The sequence below is a fragment of the Lepidothrix coronata genome, unplaced genomic scaffold (assembly GCF_001604755.1).
Source record: "Lepidothrix coronata isolate B3197 unplaced genomic scaffold, Lepidothrix_coronata-1.0 Scaffold9, whole genome shotgun sequence".
Lineage (NCBI taxonomy): Eukaryota > Metazoa > Chordata > Aves > Passeriformes > Pipridae > Lepidothrix > Lepidothrix coronata.
Window position 1 is genome coordinate 10,724,633 of NW_016690189.1, and position 21,410 is coordinate 10,746,042.

Below are 21,410 nucleotides of genomic sequence, written 5' to 3' on the forward strand. Positions count from 1 at the left end.
TATATGTCTAGTATTCTGATCTTGTTGCCAAGTGCTTGAAGGTAGTACTTAATTTCCATCTGTGTCTTGATGTCTGGCTGATGCTTTGGTTGGCCACAACTGTAAATCTCAGCTTCACTAAGTTGCCTGTTATTTCCTTTGAATTATTTTATCCCTCCTTTTAGTGTTATCCTTAACTTTCTAATTTCCTTCAATGTTTAATAAATTCTTTCTCAATATCTTCTTGTCTTTAATGACTTCTCTTGATTGTAACTTTCTTGCCCGGCCTTCATCTTCTTGTAATTGCAGCTGCTTATGTCTCCCCTTTTTCCTGATGTTTAATCGTCATCCTGTCCTCAGTTTATGCCTTTGTCTTCCTGTCTCACGTTACAGCTCACTTTTCAGATCCCAAGTAATCTTACTTGGTCTCACTACCTTTATTCACTGCCGCAGTATTCTTTAAGCACTTCCAGTCATATTTTCTTGCTGTTCTTTTGGGCTTTGGCTACACTAGAGTTATCACTGCTAACCTGTGTTTGGATGCCTCTGCAAGCCTGAAGGCTATCTCACACCGACATGTTTGTTAAAAAGTTCTGCAAATTTGCTGCGATATTTCAGCTCTATTCTACAAGGAAGATCTACGTGTCATCAGCCAAATATTTCTCCACATGTGATACCTGCTGTAGGTGACACATGCTGTATTAGTAATTTCCACAGTACAAGCGAATTTCTACTCTTCTGGTACAACATGAGATTTCGAATTTCCTTGTTTCTGCAAATTGCTTCATTTACCTGGATTTATTATGCTGATTTATTATGCTATTTTTCACCTGTTTGTTATTGGAAGTTTGTGGAATGTATTTGAAAAATCAAAGAAGCAGCATGATTCACTGCCTCTGGATATCTGAATTCTTTGAAACACGGATACTGCCACAGCTGAACTTTTAAATGTGGAATACTCTGGCATACGATTGGATGTGCGAATACTTTGACAAATTGGATACAGTTTGCTTAGAAAAACTGTTTCATGTGGAAAGCTGGAATGAGTGCTACAATTGGAGTAAAGCATACAGACCATTCCAGGAGTGACAGGAGACCTCTTCTTTCACAATGAGCTACCATTATGTTCTTGATACGTTCTTTATCCACCAAGTGCAAGATATTCTTGAACAGACTTGCAACTATATCACTGGATTGTAAGAAGTTGACTTGAAGGCTGAGGGAGGACACTTCTTTCATGGCATAGACAAAGACATTGTGATGCGGATGCCACCAGGATCTTGGAAATAAATAATTTTGAGCTACAGAGTTGCAGCATTAAATAAGCCACCTTTTGAAGTGTGCAGGACAAAAGGAACCAGGTATGTGTATTTGTGTTCTATGTGTCTAAATAGTTCCTGTCTGTGTGTAGTAAGGCTTCTGGGAAAAGATCTGAGCAGTTTTTTATTCGTATCTACTGTAATGCATGTTGGTTATGACCACTTAAAATGCTGAAGCACAGAACATGGCAAAGCAACAAAATTTGAGCAGGAAAGTTTATAGTAGGTACAATGGTTTCAACAGGTATGTCATATTTTTATAATGTGCATACCAGTGCAGGATACTTACTGGACGGACTGTGAATAAACATATATTAAAACAAGGCTGAGTATGTTATTCACAATTACATAATAGAAATCTGCTATTTGTGCCTATGTTATTGAGCACAGTGAAACTTCTCCAGGGATTTGAGAAGCAGTCTATGGAGAGGAGCAATGAACAAGTTCCCAGTCCAGGGATTTTGGTTGAAGGGTTTTAGGGGAGATTTTGGACAAGTCTGTGACAAAATAGTTTGGCTATATGCTGTAGTGGCACCTATGCCATTAGTTTGATAGATCTTAACTGTGCATTGCATATATACCACTATTTTGCTAAGCTTCTTTAATGTGTGACTGAAAAGATGTTAGCTTATGTTTTTTTTCTACCAAGGAGAAAGTACATCTACATGAACTCTTGCAAAGCTTAACATGTTCATGTGCAGAATGTGTTCATGTAGTTGCAGTCAACTGATTTAGTCCATCTTAAGTTTCCTTGTGTGAATAGCGGTAGTACACAAACATTTGCTTTGTTTTGGTTTATGAATGTAAGGTACTAGTATGAATTAAACTTGAATGCTGGTTGGAAACTGGTACTTCTTAGTGTTAATGTATTAAAAGCTTTCTAAACTTTGTCTGAATCTTTTGAAATAGACTGGGAAATTGTTTTTATTCGATTCATTAACTACAAAAAATATTTAATTAAAAAAAAGAACTGTCTTGCTTTGAGGTTTTGATACCTTTCAGAATTATAGGTGTAGTCAATTGTAAGATGCTAAGCAAGCCTTCCTGTTTTTCCCAGTCAATTGATTTCTTAACTGTGAGTGAAATAGTCGCTAACTACTCAAATTAGAATGAAACATATGCGTTCAAAAGAGATTTCTGTAACCAAAAGCTGGTTTACATGTCACAGACTTGCTGGTTCTGGTTATAAAGCCAGAGATTTTTATACTTAAAGTGATATTTCTGTTTTCTTTTCTTTGAAATTCAGTAGCCTAGGTACTGTTTGTGATGTGAATAACACATACCATTTCACTTGCTTTATTAGAGCATAGCACTCTCAGACTTTAGCGTCTGTTGTTGCACTTTTTAAATCCAGCAATAAAAAAGCTCAGCTCTTTGATGTTTCTTAATTGCTTTGCTCTTCCACCAAACAATAGAATTTGATACACAGTTGTTCCTGCAGTGTGGCTTTGCCTTTTGCTCCAGTTCCTTGACTTAGGAGCTTTATTTCTCCTAGTGCCTTGTGTTAGAGATGGGGATAAATAGTAAACTGCTACATGTATGACCAAGAAATTAACATGCTTTATGCATGTCTTTGTCTATATTTCTACTACTACTACTGTGTAAAAGGAACACTTCGTCTTAATGCACAGTTTCCAAATGCCACTTGTTTCCTCTGGTGCTTTTAATCCCACAACTGAGTAGTTTAGTGCAACAATGGATATTTTGAAATGGATAGGAAATTGCATTTTTTTTTTTTTTGTTCTTGATATAAGTACTATGGTGTATACTATGCATAAACCTTATTGACTTTCTCTGCATTTCTCATTTCAGGACCTACTCGGTAGCAAGGCAACAAGTGGGAAATATTGGTACATCCATTGTGTGGAAGGAATGTGACCCATCTGGGAATGGCAAAAGCAAAGTGCTTGATAAATCCCAGCTCAGCTTTCAACACTTGGGAAATAGGGAAAAAAGTCTGAAAGAAAATAACTTAAATGACAAGACAAATATAGTCAGGAAGACCAAGAATTCATCAAGGGCCATCTCTGATTAAAGAAATGAGACTTCAGAAGAGACATTGAAACTTTTGCTGAAGTTCTTGTAGGACTACCAGCAACTTGCAGTTAGTGTAAACAAAATCTGGTCACCTTTCATGATGGCACACTTGTTCAGGTGGCCTCTGAGGTTTTTGCTGAAGAGAATTTGCATAGCTTAAGTGGAGGGTGTCAGCTAAACTTAGTCAGTGAATCAGTGGTGTTGACATCTCTTAATGTCTTGCATCTGAAAATACATAAATGCTGATAACACTTGATGTAGCTACTTTGTTTGGATCTCAAATCCTCTCCCAGCTAAGGCATCAGTGGTAGGAGGTTAAACAAGCATTTTGTTCCCAAAATATAAAAAACATGAGCATGTTAGTAGCATTGTAGCGTTAGACACAGAGTAAACAACAGACAGTGGTACTATGGGATACGCCAGTAGTCAATCCACCTTGCTTATCTTTCAGTGATGTTCCAGCAGTCTTCACTGCATGCATCTGTTTGTAGTTGAACCATTATCTGTGTTCATGAACTTCAAAACTGTGGGAAGCACTCACTCTGAAGACGAAATCATTTATTTTCCTGGTTTTAGGCTGACTTTGTCCTTCTTTGAAAAGAAAATGATTTCTAATGCTGAAATGTTTGTCCTGTGCTTACCTGCCTTCCCTCCTCTTCAAATGTACAATATCTCTTAATCTGTTACCATGTCACACATGATATATCAATAGGAAAGACATGTATCATTTCTTACAACTGTTTCTAATTTGTTCTTTGGATTCAAGATGTGCGCACAGATTCATTTACAGGTCCTGCAAGTCAGGATATCCAACTAGTCATATTCCTTAGAAACGTTAAACATGTCAGAGTGATAAACACATGAAACATTTAAAATATAATACAGCTTAACTGTACCTAGTGAGAACTTTTGATGATTCTGTTGGTCAAACAAGTGCTGTTAGCCATGTGGCAAAACATGCTTGAGCTACCCAGGATGTTTCCTGACTCATGCTCAGGACCTCCAGTAGAAAATAGCTGTACAGAGAAGGAACATACTGTCTGACTTGCTTCTCGCTTGAGAATATGCTCTGAATGGGGATATACTTGGCAAGAAAGAAGCTGATGAACTTTGGCACTGTTTGCTATAGTTTTCTTGGTGTTAAATTGGTCATTGGTGTTCATCAAGTACATTGTGACATCTCTGTAAGGTAGTCAGTGTTACTTCGAAATAGCATATCTTTTTGAGAAATGGTATGGCTTTGACTGTTCTTCAAGGATAACTTGACTGCTTATTGTGTTTTCATGTTAAGGACACCTTTAGCTACAGCTGAAGTACCTTAAAAGTTTAAATTCCTTTGTGATGCTAAAAACATGTTCCGGAGGACTTGATGTTCAGCTGTGAGATGCCATCTGCTGAAGTCAACTGCAGCATATTTTTGGTAGATGTCACAAATATGGCATAATGATGCTGAACTTTAAGCTGAAAAATGAACATCAGTTTATTTGAGGATGTACTCAGAAGACTATCAGGGCTGAGTACTTAGTGACTCTTTGAGTAACATCATGCAACTATGAGGAATATATGCTTTTAACCTAAACCTTATTTTCATCTGCTGTTTAGATTTTTCTTAGGTTATTTAGTATGACAACTAGTTTTATACTCTGTCATTGACAGAGGGCAGTCAGGAAAAAGTTAAATTCATTTTTGTTGGACTTGCACACTGAAACCTTTGGTTATGGTAATGCAAGCAAAGACCTTAGTTCAATATACTGATGAGCTTGAGCTTAACTTCTTTATCTTAAGTCTTTATCTTAATGCACTTCTCAGGTACTCTTCTCATTTTTTACTTCATCTCAATGTTTAGAAACTCTTTTTTTTTTTTGAGATACATTTTTATGTACTTGCTTTTGTGCTTAGCATTGCTTTTTATATACGGTGTGAAATGTAACTTTTTAGTCTGAAAAAACTGGGACAGGTAAGGAATATGGGACTGCTTCGAGGACTAATCGGAGCAGAAGATGGTGCACTGTAGTCTGCAAGGCCAGTCTAAAATAGTGCCTTTATGGTAGTGCTCTGTGTGAGTAGAGCAGTCTTTGTAGGTAACTCTTAGGACTCTTGTACTTCTGCTAGATACTTTTGAGATTAAATTCTACACTGTTATGTTTGTGTTCGAGGAGTTATCTGTAGATGATAATCTTGAGGTTAAAAATGCACCTTTGTCCAGAGGAGAGAGACCAAATTTCAAACTGGTACACAGGCATGGCAAGATTATCGTTAAGTCAGTGTGCAGTAACTGTATTGACATCTGTCTCTTCACCAGAAGTTAACCATGTAAAGATTGAGCAGTGTAATGGTGTTACTGTCTTGCATTTGTGGGCCACTGAAACTACATTTGTATTTTATTTTCTTATCTGGCAGATTTAATACACTTAAGCATCCAAATCTGTATCAGACAACTAAATATGAAGTGAATATGCAGTGCATGCTTTCACCCAGCTTAGTATGCGCTGTTACTGAAATTTTAACAGGATGTGTTGACTGTCATGTTGCAGCTGCTTGTAACGTTACCAAATTGACTAGGCAGCTGGGTTAGAATGTGGCTATTGCCCAAATCAATATTATGTCTATAAATAGGAGAATTACATGAAAGATGCAAGATGTTCACCTTTCCCAAAGGACCGAATATGCCTATATAATGTGAGAGGCTGTAAAAAATCAGATCAGTATAACACAATAAAGAAATTTTTCCATTCAAACATCGGGGTTAATGATTTTCAAACGTATTGTTTCTTATATGGGTTGAGTTTAATGCTATTTGTTATGTTTAGCCTTACCCAGAAGACCCAGCAGTGTACAAACCACTCTCCCAGGAAGAACTGCAGAGGATAAAAAATGAAAAGAAACAGAAACAAAATGAGAGGAAACAGAAGATATCAGAGAATCGCAAACATTTGGCCAGTGTACGGGTTGTACAGAAGAACCTTGTCTTTGTGGTAGGGCTATCTCAGCGCCTAGCAGATCCAGAGGTAAATGGTTCACACTTGCAAATCTTGCTCTTAACATACTGCCATGAAACATTAGAATACCCTTGTTCTGTCTCCCTGCAGGGTATAAAACGAAGCAGCATTGAAAAGGTTCACTGCTTATGAGGCCCCCTCTTCTTAAGGAAGCTTACTCTGCTCTCTCCTCCAAAATAACTTCAAGTGTTTGTCTATGTTTTAGGGAGTACAGATGCTCTGCAATTTTTTTTTTTAATTTTTTTTTTTTAAGGAAGTTGTTCTTTGGGTAATAATGAGAGCTTGGTTTTAAGCTAAAAATGTGCTTAAGGATGTTTTAGGTAATCATTTTCCTAGGTTAGATCTGCTGGCACTACACAGCTGTATCATGCATCACAATTTCTAAAGCAGGAGCTCGGTTGTGTTCCAAAGAACTGATATAAAGTATAGCACAAACCTGTAGGGAGGGAAGAGAAAAGCTAATACTTGAAGTATAATATGGAAGGAACATAAGAGTGATGTCCTTAAGAAGCTGAGGGGGAAAAATGAATAAGAGGAAGACCCAGGAAAGAATTGGCTTGCTACTCCGCATCATCAAAAATTTCAGAAAACTGGTTGCGTTTAAATATTTATTTACTTCCATCATCAGTCAGCTGCAAGTGGCCAGTGGAATAAGTGCTAATGAGTAAAAGTATCTTGAATTAGAATACGGAGGAAGTGTAATACAGGATAAGATAGATATCTTCAAAATTACTGTACCAAGTTAAAGTCACATTATTGAACTAAATTGTCTAGGGAAAACTCAAACAGAAGTGGCTGTTTGAGTACTCAGAGAATGGTCTGTAGTTTGGTAGGCGGATAAAGAACAAAAGTAAAAAACTGCTTTTAGTGAAGAGGGGGGGAAAGGATAAGAAGGGAAGAGAAAAATCAAAGTTAAAAATGATCTGATGTATACCACTTCAGTATATACTAAAATATAGCATATACGAAAATATAGATAGTATATACTAAAATATATTTGCAAGCAGCTGTCAGCAGTGGCTTGGCACTATTTGTTATTGAAAAATGCATTTCATTTCTTTGACCAGATAGAGGATTTGTAAGAGAAATAGTAGTAAATGCAGTTAATTTTTTTTAAACCTCAGATAATTCCATACTGAATACTTGAAGTAACTCGAAGTGGATTTATTGGGGTGGTGGTGATGTGCTGTACTAGGTGTGTTGGTAGCAGTATTCTCAACAAAATACCAGAAGATATTGTGTACTTACTGAATATTGCATATAGCACCAAGATAACTTGATTTTCAAGAAACCTAGCCTGAGAGAGATGAGCTAAAAAAGTATTCAGTATATTCAATTTTTCTATTTAAGCAGGCAAAAAACTCCTTTGTAAGTAAAGATTGTTTGGAAGGGGAGGTTGGCTACTATTTGTCGTTTCTAGAAAGGAATCTGTGGATCCTCTTCTGTTAACTGGGTCTTAGAAAAATTGCAAAGGTTATGCTGTCATATGTTGTTATCAGGAGTGTAATCTGCAATATGCTTGAGTAAAGCAGAAGTTTCTTTGGGATTGTCAGTCTTTTCTGGAATGATACCTGGAGGATGGATGTAGGATGTTTCAAGAGGGTGTAGACCAAGTGAAGAGCAGTCAGAAGAGACCAGGGAATGAATGATTGTCTATACAACATATCCTGTAGTTCTACAGGATGTTCCAACTGTGATGCTGTTAGTTCTTGAAGATGTTGATGCTCCCTTTAGAAGGGAGAGGAGGTAGTTAGGTAAAGATGTTCTTGGATCAGGACAGTTTAACTGCGCTATCCAGTGTTAATATGAAGATGGAGCCGAGGAAACAAATCTTAAGTTATAACCTCTCAGGTTATTGTGTAGAACTGGAAATACCCTTAGCTTATCTAGCTTCAGTCTGAGTAGTCAGTACTTTTGGTACCTTCCGTCACAGGAATGGAAAAAGAAAGACCTTTTTGTATAAATGTGTCTGATATATTGCCAGTTTGTTTCATTGGCACACCAGGTGACCATTATTCAGCAGAGTTGTTTAACATGATGATGATATTCCTGCTTTGCACAGGATCCTTAAATGGTGTGTTATTACTAACTGATTCAGGGAAGGGCAAGACAGGAGTATTTTTTTCTTCCTTTAGGGCTGTGATATTCACTCATTTGTTTTGGCATGAGGTTGATTCTGAAATGTTTTTTTCTTGCCCCGGGAATTTTCCTGAATTGTCTTCCTGCACTTAGTCAGGTCTTTAGACAATTTGAGACTATCTTGAGCTAGTTGGTTTACTCTTTTTCTCTTTGGAGTGGGGCAAGTAAGTCAGGATTCAGCATTTTGTACCTAGTAATTAATATAGCTGAATGAAAGTTTAACGTGATGAATTATTTTGAAACTGGAATAAATGTGATTTTTCTTCCCCCCTCCTCAAATTATAAAATAGATAAATACAGAAATGTTTCATGCAGTATGGGACGTATCTTGCCAGGGTAGGGTTAGGGTAATTGGAGTACCGAAAGAGTTTTTTAAAATACAATATAAAATGTGGAATATCCATCATTAAAGTTCTGCAGTATCACCATACTCTGTATTGCAAGTAATCATGTTTTATGTGGGGGAAAAAAAATAAATTAAATCTACATGCTCTCCTCCTCTTTGTAGGAGAGATCTGGTTTTTTGCACAGTTTCACAGAAGACGGGTACATCTCTGTATGAATTTTAAGTATACCACTTTAAATTTCTTTACTTGTAGGTGTTGAAACGACCAGAATATTTTGGGAAGTTTGGTAAAATACACAAAGTTGTCATTAATAACAGCACGTCATATGCAGGCTCACAGGTAAGTCAGAGCCCCTTGTGATTTTTTTTTTTCTTTTTTTAAATTCCTTTAGGAAATAACATGGTGTGGAAAGTGAATCCAGGGCCCCCTATTTCTGATTAAGCAGTAGGTTAAAGACCGTTAAAAAAGCCCAAAACCAAACAACATTGCAAGAATCAAATTTCTTTAAGTTATTGAGGCATTGTCCAACAAGACTCTCAAAGTTGGATGCAAGATGCCATGTAGAAAGCTTGAAAATTGGGAGATGGTGAGAACCTTTTGAAGAAGCAGCAGTATGGCATTTATTCACTAATCTGCATTTTGGGGATAAAATGCCTATAAGCATTTTTAGAACTTTCAAGCAACATTTCAATGCATTTCTTCTTTTCTCCATTCTTTATGCCTCCCATATGAGTTTTTATGAATTCTACCTTTTTTGCCAGTTTCCTGTTAAAAGCATTAAGCCTTGAATATACCAGTTTATGCAGCTGAAAAGGCAACTTAATGATCAGATCTGTCTAGGGAAAGAAAAATATTAAATAGTGTATGTTTTCTTCCTAGGGTCCAAGTGCCAGTGCATATGTAACCTACATCCGGTCAGAAGATGCCCTCAGAGCCATACAGTGCGTCAATAATGTGGTGGTAGACGGCAGAACACTTAAGGTGGAAATGTTTTTACATTCTTACGTGTATGTTCTAGGACACTAATATCAGTGCGCAGTATAAAATTTTATTTGCAAAGATATGCCTGTGTTGCTGAATACGTGTATTGAATTTTGACCTCTTTTCCTAACACGAATCCCAACGTGGAAGTTCAGTGAGGTTCCAGCAGGCAATGTTTTGGTGTGTTAGCAGATAACTTCTTAAAACAAAAGTTTGAGACAGAGATGCACCACCTCTGCATTCTCGCAGTGGCTTTTTTGTTGTATAGACTGCTTTTACAAAGCATTTCTGTAGTCCATATACCACACCTTCAAAAGCTCCCTGAAAAATCGAAGTTTTGTCCTGTTGGTGTCCATGTAAACAGGTATTCAGGCTGACTTGGCCAAATTGGTGGCTATAGAAAATCCAGTTAACATTCGTTTCCTGACCCTGCTACTTATTTATCTCCTTATGATTATGAATGGAAATACTTACTGAGCTCTTATTTTGTCATTTATTTAGATTGGATGAAAATAAAAATGCATACTAGTTATCTAATCCTCAAGTATATAGATTTCTTACAAATGGACTTCTTATTCCATCTCTGTCAAAAAATACATTAAGATGTAATTCCAAATCTTGGGGTGACAAATTTTTTTTTTTTTTTGGAATACAGCTTTTTTAACTTACATGGTAAAAGGCATTCTTAACCTCCAGTATTTAAGTAATGATTTTTTTTTCCTTTAGGCATCATTAGGTACAACAAAATATTGCAGTTATTTTCTAAAAAATATGCAGTGTCCAAAACCAGACTGCATGTATCTACATGAACTAGGTGATGAAGCAGCCAGTTTCACAAAAGAAGAAATGCAGGTAAGTCTAATGAATGGGAAACACATGAAACATGGCATGTATGTCTTACTGTCAGTGGTTTAATCTAATATGTGTAGTGTAGCCATTTGCTGAATGTTATGGCAGAAATTAATTTTGAAATCCAAAAGGTGATTAACCAGTTGGATATTGGAAGAGAGCAGTTAGTTCAATTTTTTCGTTGCATGTTGCTTTTAAAGTCTGAAAAGTACGATGAGTATTCATGAGGCAAAAAGGTGGAGATAAAAATCTTAGCCAAGAATTTGAGTAACCTCGCGTTAGCTACTTGCCCTTTTTTCACACCACTACAAGGTAACATGTTATTTCAGATCTTTGTGAAAGAAGTTAGTGCAGATCTGGGTTTTGCTGTAGCATTTGTGTGTGTGAACTGTTACAATGGATTGACTCTTGTACTGTGATGGACCATGCTCTCTGAATTTGGGTATCCTTTTTACTCTGTGAAGTGTATAGAAACCGTTTGCAAATGCAACATTGAGGGTAACTATAATAACATCTAAATAATGATACTGGGCTTCTTTTTATTATCGCAACATCAAAATTCTTATTGTCTGGGGTAGAGAACCGAGTAAATGGATAGATTTACTGTCTCAAAAGCAGTGCATTCTGAGGCCTTTTGGGTCTGCCTCTATCTTTCTGTGGTAAAGCTTTTAAACTCAATCTCAAGCATGCCAGCCTTGCATTTGTGCTGTAATTTTTGCACATAGTCTGTCCATGAAGCAAGGAGTTCCCACCCCTAGTGCCAGCCTAAATATTGTACTAGTAGAATTTATTTGATGTGTTAGGCTGATGTAAGCCAGAGAATAAGGAAGAATGTTATTATCTGTTAAACACTTAGCAGTTATTTATGAGGACTTCAGCTACATTTTAATAAATTAAAAAACTACCTTGCCAGTTCAGATGAATAGTCCCTATGGTATATATTTTGTTGCAGAAAATTGCAATAGAAGGTAAAATTCAAGGACAAGTTGCAAATTAGGCCACCTTCCCTGTTTGTTTCCCTGTATTTCTCCCACCACCTAGATCTGTTATGTTATACATGTTTGAGGGTGTTTTCCTTTCTAGGCTTTTTAGTTTTTTATAGAGCTGTCAGACATGAATTTGTTTAATCCATTTTGAACCTGATACTGTCAACCCTATAGACTTTTGTGGCAGCAAGCCCCAGTTCACCAGCTGTTTTGTAAAGTGCCTTCTTTTGCCTGTGTTAAACTGCTATCCAGTTAGTTTTGTCAAGTTTCCCTTAATATTAACGCAGTAACCTCAGTATCTCTTCTCTGAGCTGTAACAGCCAGTTCACAGATCAGTAGAGGGCTAGTATGGTTTAGACTGCCTCTCCCTTCATGTGTTACCTGACACATTTATAAAGGCAATTAAGTAATGCAAAAAAAGTGAAATATTAGGTGTACCAGTAGTGTGAGAACTTTGAAATCAATACTGAAGAAATGATAGATAATAACTTGCATGTGTCAGACTTAAGATTCAGAAGACCTGACCATAAATCTTGGCACTTGTTTCCTTTGCTAAAGGACATCTTGTAGTATCTGGAAACTGTAGATAAAAGCTGTTGACAACTTCACTTTCACTGTTCTATTTTGCATTGATTGAACTCATAACAATACTTAACTTGCAAGTAATAATTCCTAGGTTTGAGTGTCATAACAACCTACAAAAAACATAAATGCTCGTCTTGAATTTGTTTCAGATGTCACTTTAAATGTGGGCATAGATCTTCTTGGTTTTGTTTTATATATTTAGCCCCAGAATATAATCTGCAAGCTAGACTGAAAAATACTCTCTTCCTTGCCTAATTCTAATATTCTAGAGTTGGATTGGACCTCCTCAATTTCTGAAAGCAAGAAATTGTTCTCAATCGATTCAAAGAATATTTCAATTTTTCAGTTATTAAAAAGAATGATTTATTAGTTATTGCTTAGAATATACTGTTTGTCACATCGTAGTTAACACTCAGACCACCTCAGCTGTTTTATTAAGCTGATAAAAAAAATTAATTCTGTTTTGGAAGAAATTTTGGGTTAAGAGGAACTCTTCATTCCTTCCCATCCTCTGAAAAGCTTGGTAGGGTTGATATATCAAATGCAGACTGCCTTGGAGATATAGCTGTTTGTGAATTTTAAGGTATATTGTGAAGCTCTTAATTAGAACTGAGTATCAAGTTCTAATAAGGTTGTAGCTATTTTTCTTCTTTAGAAGTCTCAGAAATCATAAATTGGTAGGTGCATCCAAGTGATTTCTAGGCAAGCTTTAGATTTGTTGAGATCACATCTGTACTGAGAATGAGAAGCACTGTTTTGAGTTTGACAGGAGTGACCTGTTGAGTAGTGAAAGCTAAATTATTAAGCTTTGGGATATATATATGTATATTGTATATAAAAATATTATAACTATAAAAATATATATTAAACCAGTATTTATTCATTGTGAGTTTCTATTTTCCTAGGCGGGTAAGCACCAGGAATATGAACAGAAACTACTGCAAGAATTATACAAACTAAACCCCAACTTTCTCCAGTTATCTACGGGTACAGTTGACAAGAACAAGAACAAAGTGACAGCACTGCAGAGGTATGATGCGTAAGTACTGATGATGGACTAACTGGCTATGCTTGCTTTCTGGTTATTTGAAAGAAAACTTTCTTATTCCTATTGCATTCCCTAAGTTGCCTGCTCTTTTTAGTGCCTATTATGTGATAAACTCTGATACAGATTTTCTTTGTGGAGGGACATATTGTGGTTTAGGAATGGTATTCTCCAGTTTAGTGTTCCCACTGAAACTACTCCAAACCCATGCACCACTCTCACTTCCCCCTGTCCTCCTGCCCCCTCCCCTTTGGCAGGCTGGAGAGAAGAATTGGAGGCACAAAAGGTGATGATCACAGGTTGAGATAAGAACAATTTACTGGAAACAGCAGTGAAATAAGACAACCAACAGTAACAGCAACAATACTGATGAGAGGGTACAATCATAGAATCAACCGGATTGGAAGAGACCTTCGAGATCATCAAGTCCAACCCTTGATCCAACACCACCGTGGTTACTAGACCATGGCACTAAGTGCCACATCCAGTGTCATCTTAAAAACCTCCAGGGACTGTGAGTCCACCACCTCCCTGCGCAGCCCATTCCAATGTCTAATTGCTCTCTGTAAAAAATGTCTTCCTAATATCCAACCTAAACCTCCCCTGGCAGAGCTTAAGACCGTCTTGTCTTAAGAAAGAGGCAAACAATTCACAAGTGATTGCTCACCCTGCAGAAAACCCCAAGAGTACTTGACCACTCCCGCCATGCAATGTGACCCAGAAGGGACTCCATCCCTATCTCTGGAAAATGAGGTGGTATAAAATAATCTCCAAGTCCTGGCCATGCCCCCTCCTGGCTACTGCAAACATTAACTCTGTCCTGGCTGGAACCAGAACACATGCACCACTTTCTTCTAATATGAAGTGAGTGTGAGGCTTCCTTAGGGAAGATGTGTTTCTGCTGTGTGCGTTTGGATCAGTAGTTCAGAAAAAGATAATCTTATTCTGAAAAAAGATCTCTTGTTTTCTATTTGCAAAAGTGCATAATATTTGCGAAAGACCAGATGTCTTCTTTCTTGGTATGGTGTCGTTATGAACGCAGTCTGTACTCTCATAACTGGGACACCTTGTAGTCTTGATTTCTGTTTTATACATCATGATTTGTAGTGCAGTCCATATATTTTTTCACTATGTTTTAATTGCAGATATCACTTATTCTGGCTTGGTAATATAATGTTCCATTGAAGTAGTTTGTTCAGTAAGTTATGAAAAGATTTCTGTCCATATGAGGATATAGTCACACAAAGATAAATGAAAGTCTAAGGTCACTGGACCTTAATTATTCATTCAAATGTCATATTTCAGACAAAGAAATAAAAACTGTTGACAATTTCCTCCACTCCTTCTTGAAATATTTTTATAGAGATGAAAATCAAAGGAGATGGGCAGAGTGGAATGTGAAATTCAGATTGCACCCGATATGCACCTTGGCCTTGTAATCAGAGTTTATGCTGTGTAGCAGTTTATCCACTGCTGATTTTTTCAGACAGTAGTTTGCCAGTGCATAGCAGCCCAAGCAAGAAAATGGGTACTGGATCTAAAATGTTACCAGTGGAGCTTGAATAAATTCTGAGAACTGGTATCCTACATGGTGTACTGGGATTATCATCTTTAACTTCTGAAGGAAGTGTCATATGCTCTTTGACTGCAAGTGGTCAGGACTTCCAGTTGGATCTTTTTTGTTAAGGACAGTGCCACTTCATATTTCTTGGACACTGGTTCAGTTTGACTTGGAAGGTGAAGTGCAGCAAATAAAGCAAATACACCAGTTCTTGCATTTGGGTATTGATTATTTTATGCTCAAAGTCTGAAATAATTTTAATATGAAACCTCATTAGATCCCAGCAAAACAAATTATACCATCAAGGGAAGAATGCTCTATGTGGAGCTGAAGCAAACTTTTAAACCTTTGGGGAGCAATTAGGAGTTGGAACTTGGCCAGTCTGTGGTGCTAACATTTAGCACTTACGGGAAAAAATGGCATGTTACTCTAAAGGCATCAAGTGGTTTGGAGTTAATTTCTCTTGTCACTGAGCAGCATCATCACAACATGGACTCTGTTCTTTGATAATGGCTAGACACCACGTTTAGGGTTGCAAAGTGAATTTCTTGCAGCTGGGATTTTGACATGTTTCTTCAAGTCCCATCCCATCAGTACAAAATGTAGCTTTTGAACTGGTTGTTCTCTTTCACAGCTTTCTACCCTACTGGGTTCTTGTTTTTGTTTGATTCGTTGGTATGATATTAATATTTCTGGCAGTTTGTCAGAGTTTCTGACAAATCTGTGGTTGTTCTTATGTTTCTGGGGTACAGGATTTGATTCATTCTGGAGTTGAACAGAAATTGAGTTCTAAGTAGCAGATGTTTATAAATATCCAGTAGTAGAAAACAGCTTCTTAAACACTGATAAGTTTTTCTGCAGTTGTCTTCTATTTCGAAAAGTCCTGTTTGCAGACCTTTTCTTTCTGCTAAAGGCAACTGTTGAAATCACCCAGTACCACTTTGTCTATGCTTCTCTTGGTATATCATGTGATAATCATAGTGATTGTGTTCTCTTTCAGTTGGAGATATATTCTACGTTTAAAACAGATCAAGCTTTTTTTATTTTCCTGATGACATTTTCCTAAAGAACTGAAATTAAAGCTTTCTTATGCCACAAGTCAAAGCACTTGTTAAGCACCTGCTGGTCTTTTAGAGAACAGCCCTTGAGAGGCATGTAGCTTTGAACTTAACCAAAACAAAAAAAACGACATGCACAAAACCCCATACCAAAACATAAACCGATTTCTTTGCCTTTCTCCTTGGATGCAAAACTGACTTCTAACTGACATTTTAAAGTTAGTTTTAGTATAGAGATGGCTATATGCATTTATGCACTGCACTGGACCTAAATTTGCATATTTAAAATAAATCTGTTAATGGATTGAAACTCCTGGTATATCTAGATTACAGCTCACCTTTGTATGGGTGAGAATATTAAATTATTGACATTGCGCTTGTGATGTCTTCATTCCTTGATGTTCTATATCGGATCAACTTGATATCTCTTAGTCCAAATGTGTACAAAGCCAAGATGAGATCTGTACCTCAGGTCAAGGCTCTCATCTGTGTACATATTTTATAGGTATATAAGAAAAGAGGGACTCAGAACAGCAAATCTTACATACTAACTGAGATTTGAGGGTCACTAGTACTACTAATTATATCTGAATAGGAGTAGGAAACACTTAGGTTGCTATAAGCAGCTACAGGAATTTCCAGATTCTGATAGTGAAATTACGAAATTGACCCAAAGATGTGGAGTAAACGTTGGACCGTGTAATAAGAACATACTAATGAAGGGCAGCATTAGGAGGGGCATATATGTTATAAAATTTTTTTTGCGAAAGCTTCATCCTTAGACAGCACTTGGACGCTAAAACCAGCTCCTAAGTAAGCAAATGAAAAGCAAAAGTTAATATAAAAACTTAAGAACACAAAAGCAGATCTTTTATAATAAAATTGCAAGGTTAGCAGATAACACTGTATTTGAATGCATTCAGTTATGGATTATATTCCATCTTGCTTCAATTTGTATGGAATATAACAATTTTCAGCAAAACTTGGGCTTGGAGTCCTCTCTTGAACTTCTTTCAGTTCTGATGTGCACTCTGAAATGAACTTTATTTTTACTTTATAAAAAGAAGTAATTATGGCTTTAAACTGGAAATGAAGGGAGCAGTAACTTGAATGAACAGTGTGGTGGTCTGACTGGTCTCATGGTCTGTTAGCAAAGCTGTGGAGTCTTGTGTAGATGTAAAACATAAACTTCATCTGTTGTGGCCAGGCTTGATAGGGCCTGGAATATAAAATGTATCCGAAAAGAAAGATTTAGCTCGTGACTTACAGAACTTAAAAATACTTCAGGGCTAAAGCAAGTAATTCCAAATGAAGTATGCAGAGGTCTGGACACTTGAACTGTTGATGGCTTTTTTTAATTTTTATTTTAATATTTTTTGTCTCCTCCAAATGGACAAGTTTGGACTTCAGCGTTGGCAGAGCAGCTATCTATTCAGCAAAGCAAGCAGAATTCCCTCTGGTTTTCTCTCTACCCTACCTATCCCACTAATTATTTTTTTAAAATTTAAAATCTGAGAAATAATATCCAGATAAATCTATTCTTATAGATTATCTGGCACAAGGATTTATTTCCCCAGTGTTTACAATTTTTAAAACACTTTCTTCATAACTTGAACTCTTTTTTTTTTTATTTTTTTTATTTTACTCTTGCCTTTTTCCAGACCCAACAATAATAACAAAGATGCCTGGCCATCATTACAGAGTTCAAGTAAATCAGCCAACGGTTTAACAATGGAACACAGGAAAACGCCTCCCATATTAGAAAATGGCACAGACCCAGAACACATGACTCCAGATGGTGCAGACTCAGATTTCGGGTAATTGTGCTGCCTTTTATACTTCAGATAGCTTGCTTTCTCTCTCACTGATTGGTGTGGAGGGAATGATTCTTCAGTCTCTCTTTGCTTGGAGACTGGATTCAAATCCTGATCAGGTCACAAAAAGCTGTGCTTAGCATAGCCCATGTCAAAAAGACTGATGGGCAGATTGTGCAGGAGAACCCTAAAATGAAGTTAGTAAGTGATGTTGCAGGTGAGGGCTGAGTGGAATGGAATAACCAGGGGTTCAACAGCTTGTACAGCTGCATGGTCCCAGTCAGAGCTGATCCCTTCATTTTCTTCTATGCAGAAGCTTCCACAAAAGTAACACACTATTCGCTGTACATCAGGAGGCTTGTCACTTGGAAAAGCTTCAATAGAGGGAAGTTAAATGTTAGGGCTGAATATCTGTCATATCCTTACAGTGATGTGTTCCAGAAACATAACTGCAGAGGTAAGGGTTCCCCAATTACCACTCAGTTACAGAACAACAGGGCAGCAAATTCAACTGAGGCTGCTTTGTGTAGAGGAAGTAATTCATCTGCTTTCAGTAAGCTCTTACTGCCAACCAACATTTTTTTTCTTCTTTGGTGCCCTCCTTGAATAGAACTAGTGTCCTCTTCCATCTTAAGCATCACTTGCAGTTCCAATCTTAGTCTATAGTCGTGCTGTTTTGTTTTTTATGGACCCTTGAGGTAATATGGATTAGGCTCATTCAGAGGTTGGATGGGAAAGCAACAAGGTAAACCCTAATATTTCAAGGGATGGTGTTTCTGATTAGGTAGCCGATCTTCATTTTAAATCAATGTTGAACCAATCCATTAACATTGAGAGTGTTGTTGAAAGTGGTACCTTCTTGTTAGGCTTAATGGTAGTCCTGTTGAGGAGTGATCAGAGAGCCTGTGGTTGCGTCTCAGCGATGTACAGCTTCCTTTTTTCCTGAAAATAATGTTTTAACTGTAAGTAAAATTATTGTAGCAGGTTTCCTGAGGGCTGGAAACCTGTCTTGCAACTAAAGGCTCCTTAGGCAGGTTCAAGTATAATAAACACTTCCACCATTTAGATTGTCATTAAAAGTTGTCTCACCACATAGCTTTTGAAACTGCAGCATTGTGACTTTGCTAGGTGTAGGAAAAGAATTTGACTGGAATATCAGCTCTACAATCAGAATTTATTGTGTAATGAAGAGTCTACAGCAAATGTTTTTGCTTTATTCAGAAATTACCAACCAACAGTTTGTTTCAAATAGAAGAACTTTATTCATGCTGTTGGATCACTGAATAGAAAGTATTTGTAAATCTTCACTGGAGAAATGCTCGTTTGCAAGTATATTCTTTGGATTTTTCTTTTATAGTCATAAATACTCCAGCTTCATTTGTCTATTAGAGGTAGACTCAGTCTTTTTCGCAAAAAAAATTGTGGGTAGATTACTCTTACACAGTTTGTTTAGAATGAAGAGGTAGTTCTGCTGGGTTTCGACTAGTCATTTTGGGATGAGGGGAACAAATATGAGGGGAAGCAATCTTACGAATTGTTGGCCTTACTGTATGGCTGTATGCAGTAGCTGAACTTTCCAGCAGTAAGGGGAAAACCAGATGTATGTAAAATCTGAAGTCTGCACCCGGTTAAGAAAAATTGTTACATATATTTGTCTTGTACTAACACATCATGACTGTAATTTGACTTGTATCCCATTGTGACCTCTTAATGGAACTGAAATTAATGTTCTTCTGGTCCTTGTTTATAGGATCTGCGTATTGGTCTGCACAGCCTGATGCTTGTGCATCATCTCTTATGGGTAGATAAAAATGAGAGTACCTTGAAGTTGTAAAGCTAAGATTTTAGTGTGAACTTGAACTAATACCATTTCATTAGTGTGCTATTTAGCATAAATAAGCAAATTCACAGATGCCTGTCAGTATCTTGAATCCTGAGATGTGCCATATCAACCAAGTCATGGTAATCTGCAGTGAATAGCTTTCTGAGGTTGTTTTCTCCTGTATCTTATATTCTCTTTACTTTGGGCAGTTCTTTATGCTATGTATTTTTCCGTTCTGTCATCTCAAAACTCAGTTTTCTTACCTTGGAACTAATTTCTGCTAGTCAAAAGCATAAAGGCTGTTACCACCAGGACTAGTTAATTTAATGTTTTATCTCTCCCCAGATTTATTTAGGACTTGCATGGGAAGTGAAAACTTGCATATTTGGAAAATAAATCTTCCCAAGTTTCTTTCCAATAGTATCATAGATGGAACGGACTATTACAAAATAACTGCCATAGCAGTAGAGTCCTGGGTTTTTGTATGGCATAGAGTTGCTATGAACATGTTCAGAACTTTTCTTTTGTTCCTTTAAGCTGTCAACAAGCAGAGTGGAGAGTGGTGGAAAGAAGTATTACAGTATATGACAAATGATTGGAATGCTTATGATTAAAAAAGCAGTCTAATAAAAAATAAGTGGACTCTTTTCCTTCTTAATTCCTACTTATTAATTTTGCTGTGTTTTTGTTTTAAGGCTTGTCTTCCACTGTAAAAGCAAATGTTGATATTTACGTTAAATACTTGAGTGTCTTATTGTCTTTTTCCCCTCCCACTTTTGCAGCCCTATCGATAAACCTTCAGATTCTCTCAGTATAGGAAATGGTGACAGCTCTCAGCAGGTAAGACATAAAGATAAATGCTGTGAAAGTAACAATTGGGTTTGAGGACTTGGTGCAATTTGTAGTTGGAGAACCAAGTACTTTCTGAAGTATATTATAATTTTAAACAAAATTTAAAAATGCAATTGCAAAATTGATTTTTGTTTGACCTTGTGCTGAGCTATATAGCTAACCTAATTGTGGCCAAAAACTTTGAGGAAATTTTTCATCTGAATTAGTGAAGAATATTTTATATATAACACTCATCCTAATTGCTTGTCTTCCTCTCTTGCCTGTAGATAACAAACAGTGACACACCTTCACCACCTCCTGGTTTAACAAAACCCAATCCAGTTATACCCATCAGTTCATCTAATCACAGTGCACGGTCTCCTTTTGAAGGGGCTGTAACAGAATCACAGTCACTCTTCTCTGACAACTTCCGGCACCCTAATCCCATCCCTAGTGGGCTTCCTCCATTCCCCAGCTCTCCACAGACTTCAAGTGACTGGCCCACAGCACCAGAACCACAGAGCCTCTTCACATCAGGTATGTACACAGGTTATATGGCTGTGTATTGCTTGCTTTTGCAGCTGAGGTTTAAAACTGTGCAGAACCTAAAACTCTGGGACTTGCTCCATACTGTGTTTTCACCCTTCACAAATGGTTAAAATTTGCCACTTAACTACAAATGAATTGCACTGACCTAAGGGTTGCTTCTAAAAGAATCTTTACAGACCTTTCAAGCTGTATGACTAAATTACTAGACTGCTTATTTTAGTTTTTTTTAGCAACATGCCTGTCTAAATTAAATAGGATGTGACATGTATGCTTTAGTATTTAATGTTAAAGGTTTTTATTGAGAGTTAAGAAAATACAGGGTTTAGTATATATCAGTCTGGTAATCTGTAATTCTGATACCAGAAGCTGTTCTGTAGAATTCAGAATTTTCTTTAGTATCCTGTGTAGTTACCTCAAGGTGCCTAATCTTTTTCTGAAGTGATATTCTGTAAATTCAAAAAAGATAAAAATATGGTTAATTGCATCAACTGAAAAATACCTGTATTTTC

At 36.9% G+C, this 21,410-nt stretch overlaps 1 protein-coding gene across 6 annotated transcripts in view; it reads left to right on the forward strand.

The window, feature by feature from the left end:
* The window catches only part of CNOT4 (CCR4-NOT transcription complex subunit 4), an 81,327-nt gene that overhangs the window by 39,573 nt on the left and 20,344 nt on the right, over window positions 1–21,410 (forward strand). For 2 of the 6 annotated variants that reach the window (XM_017804486.1, XM_017804489.1), the window contains 8 exons: window positions 6,146–6,343; window positions 9,073–9,159; window positions 9,700–9,801; window positions 10,528–10,653; window positions 13,127–13,251; window positions 17,547–17,702; window positions 20,304–20,361; window positions 20,640–20,889. In XM_017804486.1, the coding sequence (XP_017659975.1) occupies window positions 6,146–6,343; window positions 9,073–9,159; window positions 9,700–9,801; window positions 10,528–10,653; window positions 13,127–13,251; window positions 17,547–17,702; window positions 20,304–20,361; window positions 20,640–20,889 (1,102 nt within the window). Of the gene's footprint in view, window positions 1–6,145; window positions 6,344–9,072; window positions 9,160–9,699; window positions 9,802–10,527; window positions 10,654–13,126; window positions 13,261–17,546; window positions 17,703–20,303; window positions 20,362–20,639; window positions 20,890–21,410 lie in introns of all 6 variants that reach the window. The other 4 variants (XM_017804490.1, XM_017804492.1, XM_017804491.1 and 1 more) reach the window with 2 other exon arrangements.